The 17,974-nt window shown below is 42.2% G+C and overlaps 2 protein-coding genes across 8 annotated transcripts in view; one reads left to right on the top strand and one right to left on the bottom strand.

Moving 5' to 3' along the window:
- The window catches only part of LOC135577050 (lens epithelium-derived growth factor-like), a 67,438-nt gene that overhangs the window by 33,732 nt on the left and 15,732 nt on the right, over positions 1–17,974 (top strand). For all 5 annotated transcript variants that reach the window (XM_065044695.1, XM_065044694.1, XM_065044693.1 and 2 more), the window contains 5 exons: positions 6,853–6,946; positions 8,919–8,994; positions 10,972–11,197; positions 11,874–11,992; positions 16,913–16,968. In XM_065044695.1, coding sequence (XP_064900767.1) covers positions 6,853–6,946; positions 8,919–8,994; positions 10,972–11,197; positions 11,874–11,992; positions 16,913–16,968 — 571 coding nt within the window. The remainder of the gene's footprint in view (positions 1–6,852; positions 6,947–8,918; positions 8,995–10,971; positions 11,198–11,873; positions 11,993–16,912; positions 16,969–17,974) is intronic.
- The window catches only part of LOC135577049 (lens epithelium-derived growth factor-like), a 108,858-nt gene continuing 96,406 nt past the window's right edge, over positions 5,523–17,974 (bottom strand). For all 3 annotated transcript variants that reach the window (XM_065044691.1, XM_065044689.1, XM_065044688.1), the window contains one exon: positions 5,523–6,252. The gene's annotated coding sequence lies outside the window, so the exon portion shown is untranslated. The remainder of the gene's footprint in view (positions 6,253–17,974) is intronic.

Genomic DNA, 17,974 nt, shown 5'->3' with positions numbered 1-17,974 from the left:
TTGTTTAAAACAAGACCAGTTCTCTGTTAGTTAATTTTCCTTTCAGCTAGGTTCTTCTAAGTAACTGCATTTTTCTGAAGTTGGCTGCATGTTTTTCGGACAGTGTTTGCTCCGGAGCTGATAATGCCTGATGCTTACAGTTTTACTGAGCTAACAATAGGAATAGTATGCAGAAAAGGCCCAGGTTTATCTTTTATTGCTATAGCAGCCAAGGTTGCTGATAAATTTTGTACATCCCATAAGTGAAAGGGTTGTGCTTGCAGGGAGGGGTGGACAGAACAGGTGACCCAAACTGACCAACGAGGTATTCCATGCCATCCATGTCATACACAGTATAAAGGTGGGAGATCACGAGGGTCTTGCTCTCTTTGTCCATGGCCGGTGTCTGTAGAGGACCCTGCCTGTTCCCCTGCCGGCAATCCTGATCCTGGTTCCAGTCCGTGCACTCCTGAATCCAGTTCCTGTCTACTGCTGAATCCAGTCCAGGACTTCCTGGTGTCTGCCAGGCAGCCTCTGGCGAGACGCCAGCCCCCAAAGCAGGTGACTTGCCACTGCTGCTGCACTACTCTGGGAAATTCAATATTGGTTTTGTATATTTTGCATTGTTTTCTTCCATTATTACTATTATTAGTAAAGCTTTCTTAACTTTCCAACTCGTAAGCCTCTCTCCCTTTTCCTCCTACTCCCTTTCCTTAGTGGGGAGGGCGGGGGTTAATAGAGAGCATCTGCCACACTTTATTGTTGTCCTGCAATAAACAGTGACACTTACTCTTAGCTTAGAACCAGTTTCAAAATGTTTGTGCTATCCTGCCTCATGTAGGAGTTCTAAACGTACTTCCTGACAGGCTCTTACCCCCGAGCACCCACCCTCAAGATCTGCAAGATTACACTCAGGCAAACAAATTTGGCAGCTGTAGGTGGTCTCTGCATTGTGGACATCTGTTGGATGCACTACAGCTGTACAATCCTCTTTTCACAGTCCAAAGCTCCCTTCGTATCCCACTTCTGACAGCAGTTTTAGTAATGTCAGTGGTTAGGTCTGGACAGACTAAATGCATGCCTTGATTACTATGCAATAATTGGTTCTGTGTGAAGGAGTTGGGATATTTATTGTCCCTGTGAAAGAGTGATTTTTAGTGCAAAGAACCCTACAAAGTTCACAGTATCACAGTATGTTTGGGATTGGAAGGGACCTCAAAAGATCATCTAGTCCAATCCCCCTGCTGGAGCAGGAACACCTAAGTGAGGTCGCACAGGAACATGTCCAGGCGGGTTTTGAATGTCTCCAGAGAAGGAGACTCCACAACCTCCCTGGGCAGCCTGGGCCAGTGCTCTGTCACCCTCACTGAGAAGAAGTTTTTTCTCAAATTTAAGCGGAACCTCTTGTGTTCCAGCTTGATCCCATTACCCCTTGTCCTATCACTGTTTGCCACCGAGAAGAGCCTGGCTCCATCCTCATGGCACTCACCCTTTATATATTTATAAACATTAATGAGGTCCCCCCTTAGTCTCCTCTTCTCCAAACTAAAGAGACCCAGCTCCCTCAGCCTTTCTTCATAAGGGAGGTGCTCCACTCCCTTAATCATCTTCGTCGCCCTACGCTGGACCCTCTCCAGCAGTTCCCTGTCCTTCTTGAACTGAGGGGCCCAGAACTGGACACAATATTCCAGATGTGGTCTCACCAGGGTGGAGTAGAGGGGAAGGAAGACCTCTCTCGATCTACTAGCCACCCCCCTTCTAATACACCCCAGGATGCTATTGGCCTTCCTGGCCACAAGGGCACAGTGCTGGCTCATGGTCATCCTGTTGTCCACCAGGACCCCCAGGTCCCTTTCCCCTACACTGCTCTCTAATATGTAATTTCCCAACCTATACTGGAACCTGGGGTTGTTGCTGCCCAGATTCAGGACTCTACACTTTCCCTTGTTAAATTTCATTAGGTTATTCCCCGCCCAACTCTCCAGCCTGTCTAGGTCCCGCTGGATGGCAGCACAGCCTTCTGGCGTGTCAGCCACACCTCCCAGCTTAGTGTCATCAGCAAACTTGCTGATAGTACACTCTATTCCCTCGTCTAAATCGTTAATGAATATATGGAATAATATTGGCCCCAGTACTGATCCCTGAGGCACTGCACTAGATACTGGCCTCCAACTAGACTCCGCACCATTGACTACCACTCTCTGGCTTCTCTCCTTAAGCCAGTTTGCAACCCACCTCACTACTCTATTGTCTACACCACACCTCCTCAACTTAGCTGTGAGGATGCTGTGAGAGACTGTGTCAAAGGCTTTACTGAAGTCAAGGTAGACCACATCCACCGCTCTGCCATCATCCATCCACCTTGTTACATTCTCATAAAAGGCTATGAGGTTGGTCAAGCACGACTTACCCTTGGTAAAGCCATGCTGACTGCCCCTAATAACCCTCTTATCCTTGATATGCCTTGAGATGGCACCAAGGATAAGCTGTTCCATTACTTTCCCAGGGACAGAGGTGAGGCTGACCGGTCTATAATTACCCGGGTCTTCCTTCTTGCCCTTTTTGAAGACTGGAGTGACATTTGCTTTCCTCCAGTCCTCGGGCACCTCCCCCGTTTCCCAAGACTTGGCAAAGATGATGGAGAGCGGTCCAGCAATGACTTCAGCCAGCTCCCTCAGCACCCGCGGATGCATCCCATCTGGACCCATGGATTTATGGATGTCCAGACTATTTAATTGCTCCCTAACCCAGTCCTCATTGACTAAAGCAAACTCCTCCATTGACCTGGCTTCATCCGGGGTCTCAGGGGTGCAGGGCTCCCCAGGACAGCCTCCGGCAGAGTAGACAGAGACAAAGAAGGCATTCAGTAATTCTGCCTTCTCTGTATCTTCTGCCACCAGGGCACCCACCCCGTTCATCAGTGGGCCTACATTGCCTCTGGTATTATTTTTATCTGCTATGTATTTGAAAAAGTTCTTTTTGCTGTCCTTGACCCCTCTCGCCAGCTGTAATTCTAAGGAGGCCTTGGCTATCCTAGCTGCCTTCCTACATCCTCTAACAGCAGCCTTATATTCTTCCCAAGTGGCCAGCCCCTGCTTCCACGACCTGTAAACTCTCCTTTTCTGCTTGAGCATACGCAACAGATCCCTATTCAACCACGCAGGCCTCCTGGCTCCCTTCCTTGACTTTCTTCGTGTGGGGATGCTCTGATCCTGAGCGTGGAAGAAGCAATCTCTGAATGCAATCCAGCTATCTTGGGCCCCTTTTCCTTCAAGCAGTCTTGCCCATGGGATTTCCCCCAGCAATTGCTTGAAAAGGCCAAAGTTAGCCCTGCTAAAGTCCAGGGTTGCAATTCTACTTGCTATTCTGTTCCTGCCACCCAAAATGCTGAACTCCACCATCTCGTGGTCACTGCAACCCAGGCAGCCCTCAACCTTTACTGCTTCGACCAGACCCTCCTTGTTAGTGAGGATGAGATCCAGCAGTGCACCTCTCCTAGTCGGCTCCTCCACCATCTGCATGAGGAAGTTATCATCAATGCACTGGAGGAACCTCCTGGACTGTGGCTGGCTGGCTGAATGGTCCTTCCAGCAAACATCAGGAAAGTTAAAATCCCCCACAACAACCAGGGCCTGTGACTGTGAGGCCACTCTCAACTGCCCATAGAAGGCCTCATCAACTTCCTCAGCCTTATCTGGTGGCCTGTAACAGACGCCCACAACAGTGTCACCCCTGCCAGCCTGTCCCTTGATCCTGACCCATACACTCTCAACTCGCTCGTCATCCACTCCTGGGCAGAATTTAGTACATTGTAGTTGCTCTCTCACATAGAGAGCAACTCCACCACCACGCCTGGCTGGCCTGTCTCTCCTGAAAAGGGCATAGCCATCCATGACCACATTCCAGTCATGTGAACTGTCCCACCATGTTTCCGTAATTGCCACCAGATCATAATCTCCCGACCGAACATAGGATTCTAACTCCTCCTGCTTATTCCCCATGCTGGGCGCATTGGTGTACAGGCATTTCAGGGAGCGAGCAGAGCACACCAAATTCTCCCTAGGGGCATAGGAGGCCACCCGGTCCTCATCAGTTTTAGAATGCTGCCCCACTGGGACAAGCCCAGCTACAACCCCATCCCCCTTTGAGCCTAGTTTAAAGCTCTCCAAATGAGCCCAGCTAATTCCTGCCCCAGCATCCTTTTGCCCCTGCGAGATAAACCTTTCCCACTTGACACTGTCCGGACTGGTGACTTATAAAACCAACCATTATCAAAAAATCCAAAGCCCTGTCTGTAGCACCAGTCTTGGAGCCAACCATTAAGAGACTGAATTTTCCTATTCCATCCCACATCGTCACTTGAAGATGGAAGGAGTGAAGAGAAGATCACTTGAGCCCCTGAGTCTTTCACCATCCTTCCCAAGACCTTGAAATCGTTCTTCATTCCCCTCAGACTATGGGAAGCAGCTTCCTCCCCATCTGTCTGGAAGACCAGCAGCGGGTAGTAGTCTGTCGGGTGCACCAGTTTGGGGAGCTCTCTAGCAATATCCTTGATCCGGGCTCCAGGTAGACTACAAACTTCCCTAAGGTGAGGGTCAACCCTGCATATTGGGCCCTCTGTTCCTTTCAGAAGGGAATTTCCTATTACAATCACCCTTCTTTCTTTCTTATCAGAGGCAGTCTTAAGTTGTGAAGTCAACCGCCTCTTCCTATGTGATCTTGTAGGCAGTTACAGCAAAAATGACTATCTCTACTTCCCCTTCCCTTGCTGACAGGAGCAGCAGTTGTCAGAGGTTGGGAGGAGCAGGTTGCTAGAAGGTGTCTGAGTGGGCTTCTGTTCTGGCCACATACGAGCATGGTCCCAGGCATCCCCAAAGCCAGAGTCATGCTGCCCCCCTTCGGGCTGAGGTGGATGTGTTTTATGAGGTGGAGAGCACCTTCCAGATTATTTCATCTTTAGTTGTTGTTGGACTGTTTTGAACTGTCGCTTGTTGATTGGTGTAGCAAGTCACCAGGCAAATATTCTTGCATAAGTTTAGTTCTGCTATTTCTGCAAATTATGTGTTGTGGGCTTTTTTTGTTTTGTTTTGGGTTTTTTTGTTTTCTTTTTTTTTTTTTTTTTTTTTTTTTTTAATAACACCTGCTTCGCTGTGCTTCATCTAACAAAAGTTACAACTCTAACACCTACGTAGCAACATACCAAAGGTCAAACAGTGGGCCTCCAACATCAGTCTAGTTATTCGAGTGATGTCAGCTCAGTAGGCCAAGACAACCAGAGGAGGGCAGAGACAGAACAGGGGTTACAGAGGGGGGCCAGAGGGGCAGAGAGAAAGCGAAAGAGAGCAAGGCAGAGGGGTGATTTTATAAGTGTAGCACTTCTCTGTCTCCTTCCTTCCTTGCCTTCAGAAATGTTTACAAGGGGATGTTTTTGGAAAACCTGAGTTCTAAACCCCTCAAGTTCTTACCAAGGAAAAGTTCTTAACAGCTTTGATTTAGATATGCCTTGATTTATACAATTTGAAGATTAAACTCATACAAAGAAGTCGATTCTTAAAGACTTTAATTTTTTTTTTTAAAGCATTTAAGACCGTTTTCTAACCAATGTGCATCATCAATAGGTTCAGTGAAAACACCATATTTCTTCCTAGTATGACATCTATAATACCAAAAGCACACTATGAGAATTCACACAGCATAAACTGGTACAATTGGTACATAGCATCGCTTGGTACAATGTTTTACAAGAAGAAAACTGAACTTTAACATTAACTGCTATAAAAACAATGTTTCCAACTCATACAAAACACAGTAAAAAGCCATCCTGACACATCGAAAAACTACACACTAACAGGTCAGTATGACTGGAAGAGAGTATGTTTTATACAAATGAAGCAATCAAGCAGTTGAAAAACTATTTACGTTCTTTCCTGCTATTAACTGGACAAACATAAAACATACTACAACTCTGTCTCCTGTTTTCTTAATGGGATTTTGATATGTGTATTGTTTATTAATACTAGATAAAACCATCAGCAAAGCATTTAAATATTTTTCAAATGAAGATCAAAGGGGCTGTTATTCCACAAAATTTAACATTAAAATATTATGCTCATAAAATTTTTAAAACTTTTGGTCCGTAGATTTCAAATGCAAAACTTAATAACTTTTATTTTATATTAAAAAAAAAACCAAACTCCAGCAGCATCGTTAGTTTTCATTACTTTTCAAAGGGATTCCTTTGGATTTTCCAGCTCTCTCTCTTCACCTGATGTTCTAGAAAAATAATAAGGCAACGTTAATAGCCATATAAAGAATTTTAGACATAAGTCTTATTTTAAAATTAATTGATCTGGAATAAGACTAGAATCTCAGTGTGTTGATGCACATTCAGCAGTAGATGAAGTTTGGAAGACTGAAACAGTCACTGATGCCAGCTTCTCTCCTTGAGAGCACTGTCTGTCAAGTTTGTGTTGACTGCAAGACCATGCCATCAGCAGTGTGCACATTCAAGCTTTCTTCCAATGAGTTATAAAACCTGAATGATTGCAGCATATTGCTCCAGATTGTTTGCAGTGACCATTGCGACAATTATTTAAGGTTTGCTTTCCCCCTTATAAACAAAGTGCTTTGTCCCAAGTATTTATGAGGTTTTTATCCAGAAAATACTGGGCTTTTTATGCATCCTCACTCTACTAAATTAGTTTTTGTTGTTTTTGTTTTTGTTTTGTTTATTTATTTATTTATTTATTTTTATTATTTTTTAGCGGTTTAGAAATATATTTTATGCAATATTTTAGGAAGCAAGTAAGAAATAGCTGCTTTACGGGGAGAGGGTCTATGGTTTTAATTTGTGAATTGCCTTCTTTAAATTAGGCTGAAAACCAAGCTGAAGCTGCAGAAGCTGTGGTGGTAGCAGCTGCAGTGGCTGTGGCTCCAAAAGTAAGCCCTAAAAGAGGAAGACCAGCAGGTAACTTTAAACAAAACTTTTCCCCATACAAAATAACTTCATGGATATGGTCAGAAGATTTATTGCCCCCAGATCGCCACAGTATTACAGAATATTTCCTAATATGTAAACTTCAAATTTTTATTTATTTTTATATGTATATAAATATATATATAATATATACACACACACACACATATATATATTATATAATATATATTATATATATATCTATCTACGTGTATATATATATGCGCATCTAAACTATCCTACATAGCAACCTGAGGTATTTAGCAATTTAGCACATAAAGGGCCTTAAAATGTTTATGGTTATGCTGGGTCCTCTGAAACAGGGTTCGTTGTATCCCCTTGCAAGTATCGCCTTTAGGAAAGCCTCCATAGGATTCTGCTAACTTACAGACTATGCGAAAAGACCTCTGTTTCGCTGTGGCTTCACAAAGGTTTATATTAATCAAATATATATAAAATTGGTACTTAAGTTGTGTTAGAATATCCATAAAACAAGTTTTAAAAAAATGGGGGGAAGGAGATTGTCTATAGGTAGAGCTCAGAGGACAGTAAAAACAAGTGAAGAGGTGGAGATATTTTGCTGAAAAGACATTTAAAGGAAATCTCTGTAGACCAATAGACAACTGAGAAGAAAATGCAGCTATTAGAAGCAGCGTGTAATTTAAAAGATTTCGCTAATAGTTCTGCAGTACTTGTTTGTGAAAGTAGCATTGATTTAATTGTAATTCTTATGGCAAGCTTGCAGGTATTCTTGAAGGAAATGTTTTAAATCTGTTTACTGCTAACATGGGAAAAGTTATTGGAGCACTTAAATATGCTATATGAGCATTTGGTCTGAGAAACAGATAATTTAATACTTTATACTCACCTGTATCTGGTGGCATTACGAAAATAACTTTTAGAAAGCGCAACCACGGTTAGCTCCCAAGGCAAACTATTTAAGACTAGATGTGAGGAAATGAAGTATTACCTTAGTACTTCACCCACTTTCATTATCTTTATTAAATGCACATTTTTAATATTTTAATGTGTGTGGGATTATATTGATCTTTCAAATGAATTGTATTTATACAAGCTATTGTCTGTAAGAGCAGGAAAGGACCTTTACAAGAGATGCTTGGGCACCCTATGGGAAATGTGTTACTAGATGGTGTACTGTGCAGCATTCTCTCACATTAATATGATGCATGCATCTCTTGCTTAGCGGTGCTCCACACTAACACAGGCAGCACTTCAAACACTGGGCTGTTAGTTTTTTTCCTAACAGAATGTTCACTGGGGATAGCAGATAAGCATGTTCCGTAAATTTCAATCCATAATGGCAGCATACTAAGTATTTTCATTTTACAGAATTCAAAGGATATAAATGTCAAGAAGGTGGATAAACTATTTAGTTGGTCCTAACACTGAAACATGGTGAAATTAAGAAAATGTAGAACCGTGCCGTATAACTCAGTGTGGTGGTACAATTTATCAACACAGATTTACCCTCAGGGAAATGGATGGAAGCTCCATGAAGCTCTTAAGACTGCTACTAATAAATAGGCTGAGTTTAGATTTGCACACTAAATTACGTAAGTTTTTTCCCCCCACTTACGATTGTCTTTTATTCCACTTATTAGTCACTTGTTTCAGGCGCTTTTTTAAATTATTATTATTAGCTGCATAACGTGAGGCAGGGCCATTCTGAGTGTACTGGGTGGAAAAGGCACGGGAATAGATGGTTTAAACCTCTTAGACTGCTATCTTAAAGTACCAAAGTGTTGGTTGAGATTTTATTTTTTCAGAGGGATCTTGATTAAACCTTGATACACAGTTCCAACATTTGAATTTTTAAAAATAGAGTATTTGCCCTACTAAGTTTGACTCAAGTGTTGCTTCTATGTGTTGACATGAGAAACAATCCCTTTAGATAAGGAACGGGTGGTGGCTGTAGACTAACCTGTTCTTTTTGTATAATTAGCTACTGAAGCAAAGGTTCCAAAACCAAGAGGGAGACCCAAATTGGTGAAACCACCTTGTCCTTCAGAGATCGACATGTGAGTTGGCTTTTTATATAAAATGCCTGTCTTTATTGTAAACCAAGTGGTTGCATTTGGTGAGCTGTCATGACTTACTGAGTTCCTGCCCAGCATTTTCCTTGTCGTACTCAGTGTAAGTTGGATGTTGCAGTCAGGATGGGTGGACAACCAGATGGGTAAAAAAGTGGTTGGATGATTTGGCTCAGACGATAGGGGTTAATAGGTTGTTTTCTACCTGGAGGCCGGTAACAAGCGGAATACTGCAGGGGTCTATCCTGGGACCTGTCCTGCATCTTTATCAGTGACCTGAAGGAGGCGACAAGAGTGCACGCTCTTCGAGTTTGCACATGACAGCAAATTGGAAGGGGGGGATGAGGGGTGGTGGAGACTCAATACACTTGAGGGCAGAGCTGCCATCCAGAGAGAACTAGTCAGGTTGGAAGAACAGGCTGACAGGAACCTCATGAAATTCAACCAGCACAGATGCAAAGTCCTGCCCCTGGGAAGGAAGAACCCTTGGCAATGGTACAGGCTGGGAACTGACTGCAGAGCAGCTCTGCTGAAAAGGACCCAGGATAGACAGAAAGCTGACCATGAGCCGACAGTGTGCCTGGGCAGTAAAGGAGGCCAACAGTATCCTGGGCTGTATGAACAGGAGCATAGGCAGTTGTATTGGGTCTGTCTGGGATGGAGTTAACTGTCCCCATAGCAGCCCTCATAGCGCTGTGCTTTGTATTTGTAGCTAGAACGGCTGTTGACAGCACACCAGTGGTTTGGCTATTGCTGAGCAATGCTCACAGAGCATCAAGGCTATCTCGCCACACACCACCCCCCCCCACCCCCCCCCACCCCCCCCCACCCCTCCCCAAAGGCTGGAGGATGGGCAAGAGGTTGGGAGGGGACACAGCCGGGACAGCTGACCCAAACCGACAAAAGGGATATTCCATACCATATGATGTCATGCTCTGCAATAAAAGCTAAGAGAAAGGAGGGGGAGGAGCGGCACTCGTTATTAAGGCGTTTCTCTTCCAAAGCAATTGCTATGCGTACTGAGGCCCTACTTCCCAGGAAGTGGCTGGACATGGCCTGCTGATGGGAAGTAGAGAATAATTTTTTTTTCTTTGGTTCTGGACACAGCCTTTGCTTTCATTCATTAAACTGCCTTTATCTTGACCCGTGAGTTTTTCATCTTATTTTCTCCCCTTGTCCTGCTGAGGAGGGGGGGGGAGTGACAGAGTGGCTTGGTGGGCATCTGGCAGCCAGCCAAGGTCAACGGTCAACCCACTACAGCAGTAGATTGAGAGAAGTGATTATTCCCCTCTATTCAGCACTTGTTAGACCACATCTAGAATCCTGTGTCCCCCAATACAAGAAGGATGCCAACTACCTAGAGTGAGTTCAGCAGAGGGCCAGCAAGCTGGTCAGAGAGCTGGAGCACATGTCCTGTGAGGAGGGGCTGAGGGAACTGGGCTTGTTCAGCCTGGAGAAGAGAAGGCTTCGGGGGAGTTCTAATAACAGCCTTCCAATACCTACAAGAAGTTCATCAAGAAGAAGGAGCCAGGCTCGTCACGACAGTGCATGGTGGGAGGATGAGAGACAATGGGCACAAATTGAAACAAGAGAGGATCAGACTGGATATAGGGAAATACTTTTTCACCCTGAGGACAGTCAAGCAGTGGGGCAGGTTGCCCACAGAGGTTGTCCAGTCTCCATCCTTGGAGGTTTTCAAAACCGGACTGGAGAAGGCCCTGTGCAACCCTGGTTTGAAACCACCCCCAGCAAGGGGTTGGACAAGAGACTTCCAGAGGCCACTTCCAACCTGAATTTTCCTATGATCTTATGAAATGAAAGATCTGAGAGTGACCCAACTTTGTGCAGGTGGAGTATTGGATAGTAAAAACTAAAAAGTACATCTTCCTGAACTGAGAGCTAGGTTCTCTATTAAACTGGGTATAGATAATGAATATGAAGTTTAAATAATTTACTATGTTTTAGTGTTCATGAAGAGGAGAAGACAAAGAAAAAAGGACTGGAAGAAAAGCCCCAAAAACAAGGGAAAAAACATGAGGAGAGTCAGAAGGAAGAAGACAAATCGAGGAAGGAATTTGATAGAAGAGAAGCAAAGAGGGAGACTGAACCAAAAAGGAGAAATACTTCCCAAGCAGATTCTGCATCAGCATCTGATTCTGAAGAGGATGAAGGAGAACAGGAAGGTGATAAGGTATGCTGCTCTTTATTGACTTACTTATTGTAAAGAACAGTTGTTCACTGAAAATATTTCTTAAAGCTAATGCTAGGTCTTTAATTTTGTCTATTAAGTGTTGGAGCCTTGTGTCTGGCTAATATAGATGCATGTCTTGGAAATGAGAATTTGCAGAATTCCTTTCTGTCAAATAATCCTTTCAATAACTTTTAGATTTTTACAAAGAAAAAAAAATTCTAATACTTTTTGAATTTTTTTAAAAGATGGATTTAAATGTGATTTATTGTAGCAAAAATTTGTTGTCGCTGTTGTTGGTTTTTAATGCGCTTACTTGAATGCATATATTTTTTTGTCCTGAGTGTTGAGAATCTGGGGGGGGTCTGTGAAATATATTTTTGAAAGACAGGAAGCTGTCTCTAGCTGATCATTTGGGAATGGCTTTGGGTTTTTTGGTTTTTGGGTTATTCTTCTCCCTATCTGAGAGAAAGCACTAATAAAACTCAGCTTCTTATCTGCATATAAAAGATTTGGATTTAGTTACAGAGGAATACTAACTCTCATCAGGGCATTTCATGGACTAGAGCAATAGTGTGTAGACATCTAGAGCAGGCAGGTTTAACTATTATTGGTTTTGACGTTCAGTGATCTAAAGACTCCTTCTCTCTTCTCACCCTAAAACCCTAAATAAAAACAGAAGGAAAAAGGAGGGAGAAAGTTTCAAGGAGCTCATAGAAGAAACATGTTACAAGGCCGACACGAGAGAGAACTGACAGAAAGAAAGTGTAAGCAAGAGGAGCAAAAGGAATCTGAGCTGTGAGTATGTTTTAACACATAGCGTCCGTACATTGTGGTACTTTGAAACTAAGAGGAGGCACAAAACCTGACAAAATTCCCAATTGGTTTGCACTGTGTTCTGTGTCTTCCCTCTGCTTCTTTTTTTTTTTTTTTTTTTTTTCCCCAAGTTTTATTTAACTTTTAAAATGGAGAATAAAAAAGCTCTTGTAAATCAATATGTAGTATTGTGGAAGGACAGGAAAAATTGAATCCAGAATTTAAGCGGTTAGCCTTTCAGTGACTTAGGTTTCCTAACAGTAGGATAGAATTGGTGGGTCGTGTTTAGAAGTATCCTGAGAATACCTGAAGAGAGAGCTAACTCTCTTGTTCCAGTAGGACCATGTATTACATTTTAAGTAAGTCTTGAAAACATGAGATTGAGATTTATATCAAAAGTCTATAGCCATGAATTAAGTTGCTCAGGTTGTGGAATAATTCAACACGTTCCAAACTTAAAAAAGATAACTTAAGGAAACAGCATATATGCCTATCAACACAACTGAAAGTAGTTCTTAAGCACAATCACTTGGAATACATTATTTTCTAGAATGCACAGAATCATAGAATAATTCAGGTTGAAAGGGACCTCAGGAGGTCATCTAACTTCAACCTCTGGCTCAAAACAAGATTAGCTATGGGATCAGATTGTTCAAGTACATATTCAAAAAGATATGAAAGCATCTTATGTCTAGTTAACAAATGGAGTAAAGTTACAGCAATATTTAAAATACAGAGCTGAAGAGACATTTACAAAATGTTTGCTCAGACTCAGTACTCAGTGGTTTTGAGTGTTTTGTAAGTTCATGTTTTGCTCATGTTTACTCTGCTTGATAGTCTCTTTAAACAATTTAACACCACATATGAAATTGTAAGCAAGTTTCACATGACAGAAATATAGTTTGCGGATTGTTCGAGTCTTAACATGTGCAGCATTTGTATTTCTCAGCATGAAAGGTGTACCAGTTTAGTCAGAGTGGTAAGCTTACAAGAGGACTTTTACTGCAAAAACTGTAAACTAACAATGGTTTAAGCAAGATAGGTTTGTGTTATGCACACATCATTTGATAATGGCTAATCCACATAAATTGCTCTTAAGTAGCCATACAAGGGTTTATGTAAACAGGTTTGATTTCTTAATTTAGATGAGTCAAACAATGCTAACTGGAGCTTAGAGTTCAAGCCAATGCAAATACACACACACTCACTTTCTCTTCAATAGAGGGAAATGTATATTGGCAGAACGTAACACTACTACTGGCTCAATTCTTGGAAGATATACTTGCAAGTTTTAAAGGACAAAAGCACAATATTGCGCTGGAATATTTAAAGAATTATATGAAGCAATTTGCCTATACTTGCTTGTTTGAGAAAACCTGGTCAAGACATCTTGTGCAAGTATGTGAAGTGTTCATCTTCAGTTTCTTTTGACCAGTAATGACCACTGATGTGTCATGTCTACACCCAAATAGCCTTATGCTTTTAACAGGAAAAAAAAAGAGCAATCTGACTCAGTTTGTCTCTTGCCACTACAAAAATCCAAGTGTGGATGTTGTGTACTTAGACTTTGGTAAAGCCTTTGATACCATATCCCGCAGCATTCTCCTGGAGAAGCTGGCAGCTCATGGCCTGGATGGGTGTACTCTGAGATGGATAAAGAACTGGATGGAGGGCCAGGCCCAAAGAGTTGTGGTGAATGGAGCCAAATCCAGTTGGCGGCCAGTCACGAGTGGTGTTCCCCAGGGCTCAGTGTTGGGGCCAGTTCTGTTTAATCTCTTGATCAATGATCGGAATGAAGGGATTGAATGCACCCTTAGTAAGTTTGTAGATGACACCAAATTGGGTGGGAGTGTTGATGTGCTGGAGGGTACAAAGGCCATGCAGAGGGATCTGGACTGGCTGGATCATTGGGCTGAAGCCAATTGTATGAGTTTTAACAAGGTCAAGTGCCAGGTCCTGCACTTGGGTCATAACAACCCCAGGCAGCGCTACAGGCTTGGGGAAGAGTGGCTGGAAAGCTGCCTGGCAGAAAGGGATCTGGAGGTGCTGATTGACAGCCAGCTGAATATGAGCCAGCAGCGTGCCCAGGTGTCCAAAAAGGCCAACAGCATCCTGGCGTGTATCAGGAATAGTGTGGTGAGCAGGACAAGAGAAGTGATTGTCCCAGTGTACTCAGCACTGATGAGGCCCCACCTTGAATACTGTGTTCATTTTTGTGTTCAGTTGAGGTACTATAGAGAGTGCAGAGGAGGGCGACGAAGGTGGCGAGGGGCCTGGAGCGCAAGTCTTATGAGGAGCAGTTGAGGGAACTGGGGTTGTTTAGCCTTAAGAAAAGGAGGCCAAGGGGAGACCTTATTGCTATCTACAACTACCTGAAGGGAGGTGGTAGCATGGAGGATGTTGGTCTCTTCTCCCAAGTAGCAAGTGATAGGACAAGAGGAAATGGCCTCAAGTTGCGCCAGGGGAGGTTGAAATTGGATATTAGGAAAAAATTCTTCACGGAAAGGGTTGTCAGGCGTTGGAACAGGCTGTCCAGGGAAATGGTGGATTCACCATTCCTGGAGGTGTTTAAAAGGCGTTTAGACGAGGTTCTTAGGGACATGGATTAGTGCTAGAGTTAGGTTATGGTTGGACTCGATGATCGTTTCCAACCAAAACGATTCTATGAAAAATGTACCTTATTACAGTTATGTACAGTTACTAAAAGTGGCCATTTGTTTTCAAGTGATTGGCCAAATACATTCCACTGTCCAACCGCTTCATTTACAATTTCAATTAACTCAGATGCCACACTGCATTAATATCATATTGCATTTTGAACAACTCATTGATTTGAGCACAGTGCTGCGTTGCATAACTCGGGTTCAGAACCTGCACTGATCTCTTATTTATGAAAGGTACTCCTTTAGTATGCCACTCATCCAGGCAAAACAAACATTTGTAATTATCATTATTTAGCTGAAAACTCCCAAATGACATTTTTTAAAGCAGTCCAACCAGAATCCCAAGACTACCTCTGGAGCAAAATCAAATTCCTCTTCATCTAAAAGAAGAGATAAAACATGAATTAAGTTTACCCTACTGCAACTAATAGTCAACATGTCCCACAGATTTATATACAAACTTTTAGCTTCCAGGCAGCCAAAAGGAAACCAAGGAGAACATTGCTGACAGTATAGCTACCCCCAACGAATACTGCTGGACAAAAAAAAACCTATGAGCACTAACTACAGGAGTACTTGAAGAAAACAAACTAGCTCTTCAAGAAGAATTCAGCTAAAGGTTGATCTTAGAATTTTCCCCCCTCTTTTACAAAATTCTGCAGAATTATATAATAATCTTAAGTTTTTGAAAGTCTTATTCAGTATCTGAATAAAATGGGAAAGGGGTATGGAAACATATACATGCAGGATTTTTATTTTATGGATGCTTATTTTTATGACATTTTGAAAAACTCACAGAATCATAGAATGTCCTGAGTTGGAAGGGACCCACAAGGATCATCGAGTCCAACTCCTGTCCCTGCATATGACAACTCCACAGTTCACACCATGTGTCTGAGGGCGTCATCCAGTCTCTTCTTGAATACTGTCAGGCTTGGAGCCGTGACTATCTCCCTGGGGAGCCTGTTCCAGTGCTCCACCACCCTCTGGGTGAAGAACCTTTTCCTAATGTCTAGCCTAAACCTCCCCTGGCACATCTTCCCGCCATTTCCTTGGGTTCTGTCATTGGTCACTAAAGAGTTCGGTGCCTGCCCTTCCTCCTCCCCTTGTGAGGAAGCTGTAGACCACGATGAGGTCTCCTCTTAGTCTCCTCCAGGCTGAACAAACCAAGTGACTTTAGGTGCTCCTCATACGGCTTCCTCTCCAAACCCTTCACCAACTTCGTAGCCCTCTTCTGGACACTCTCTAGCAGCTTAATATCTTTTTTATACTGTGGCTCCCAGAACTGCACACAGTGCTCCAGGCGAGGCCGCACCACTGTAGAGTAGAGCGGGACAATCACCTCCTTTGAGCAGCTGGCAATATTGTGCTTGATGCACCCCAGGACACGGTTGGTCCTCTTGGCTGCCAGGGCACACTGTTGGCTCACGTTCAACTTGCCGTTGACCAGAACCCCCAGATCCTTCTCCGCAGAGCTGCTTTCCAGCATCTCGTCCCCCAGTCTGTATGTACAGCCAGGGTTGCCGTGTCCCAGGTGCAAAATCTGACACTCGCCCTTGTTGGACTTCATGCGGTTGCTGATTGCCCAGTTCTCCAATTTGTCCAGATCCTTCCGCAGGGCCTCTCTGCCCTTGAGAGTGTCGACAGGTGGAATACACTAATTAAAATAAGGCTTTTAAATTCTACGATAAAACAAGACTGAAGACTCGATAAATGGGGTTCGTTTAGGGTTGTTTTTTTTTTTTTTTTTTTTTTGTGAATTGAAATATTTTAGGAGCTTTCTTTAAAGATTGTTGTATACTTTTAGTTTACTTATTTCTGTACTTCTTTTAGTAGAGTTGCTATGGGAGATATTTTATTTGTCATATAATCAATCTTTTTTCCATAATTCCCTGAAGTAAACTTGAATGTCAGTTTTAAATTTGGGTCCTCTAAGAATATTCTCTCTCCATTGATCTGTTTTATACACTGCAGTTTTATCTTAATTTTTACATTTTAATACTACTTTCATTTGCTGCTTCTGGGGGAATCAGTCTGCTAATCTGTAGAATTCCTTATCCGCAGTATCTTAATAAATAAATTAATTTATTTTGGTCTTTGAAGAAACCAGAATTTGATTTCTGTATTTTTACACACCATTTGAATATCTCAAAGCATCTCATTTTAAAAGTAATAATTTAAAATAGACTTGAGACTTTAGAAGACAGCAGTGTAAAAATTCTTTCATGTTTTGATACAGGCAAAATAAAGAAGAAGTTAAGAAATCAGAAGTTAAGAGGACTGAGAAGAAGAGAGGTTAGTTTAAAGAATATTAAATTTTCTTAACATATATACATACACAGAATACATAAATAGACAATATTTTTTGCTACCTTAGTTTTTTTAAAAGAAATACATGTCTAGACTTACTGCTAAGGAATTTTTGGGATCTCAGTCAAAGATGTTTTGTCTGTGATTGCTTCCTTCAGATCTTCGAAGCAGTGTATTCTTGTTTTAGAACTTGTATATTCCTTCAGCAATGTCTTAGAACTGGTCTTCAGTATTCTCATCTTATTGTCACTCTAGTTTTTAAACCTTTTACATGTTCTTGATTTACCATCATATGAAATCAAAGTTTCTTTTTCTTTGAACTGAATCACTTTAGTTCTTTACCTTCACAACTAATTGTCTGTTCCGTCATAGCAGAATAATCAGAGGGGACTCCTTGCAAATAGTCAGATGGTATCCTTTTCCAGTGAAGGAACTTAGATTTGGGATAGTTACTGAGTTCTTGTCCACCAGACCAGACTTCCAAACCAACCTTTACAATAAGAAAACATTCCCTTCTTAGTGTCCCTACCCTTCTTAGATATGTCTTAAGGGCAGTTCAAACCACTGCCTTCAGGTTCCACCTATCTTTTGTTATACAGTAGAAATCCAGTGTTTTGAAATGGAACCAATTCCACAGTTGTCAGTAGGAGAGATTTTTATATAAATGTGTCCAAGACAGATGAGACAAACAAAATAAGCAGTTTGCCTGCAATATTACTTAGTATGTATACCACTTGTATACCACTTGTATACATGGGTTAACTTCTAGAAGGCAACAGTTGGATTTACAGCAGAAAAATGTTCAGTTGTAACTCCATGTTGTTGTGTGTCCAGTTTAAAAAACAAACAAAAAACCACAATCAACCAACCAAAAAAATCTGACAAAAACCCCCACAACAACAAAAAACAACAAATAAACCAAAACAAACAAAAAAACCACCCTACATTACTTACTACTTTAATGCACCTTAGGAAAACTTAATATGAGTTG

Source organism: Columba livia, chromosome W (genome assembly GCF_036013475.1).
Source record: "Columba livia isolate bColLiv1 breed racing homer chromosome W, bColLiv1.pat.W.v2, whole genome shotgun sequence".
Taxonomy (NCBI): Eukaryota; Metazoa; Chordata; class Aves; order Columbiformes; family Columbidae; genus Columba; species Columba livia.
The sequence above is the reverse complement of the archived record's forward strand: the minus strand, read 5'-3'. Positions and strand labels throughout refer to the sequence as shown.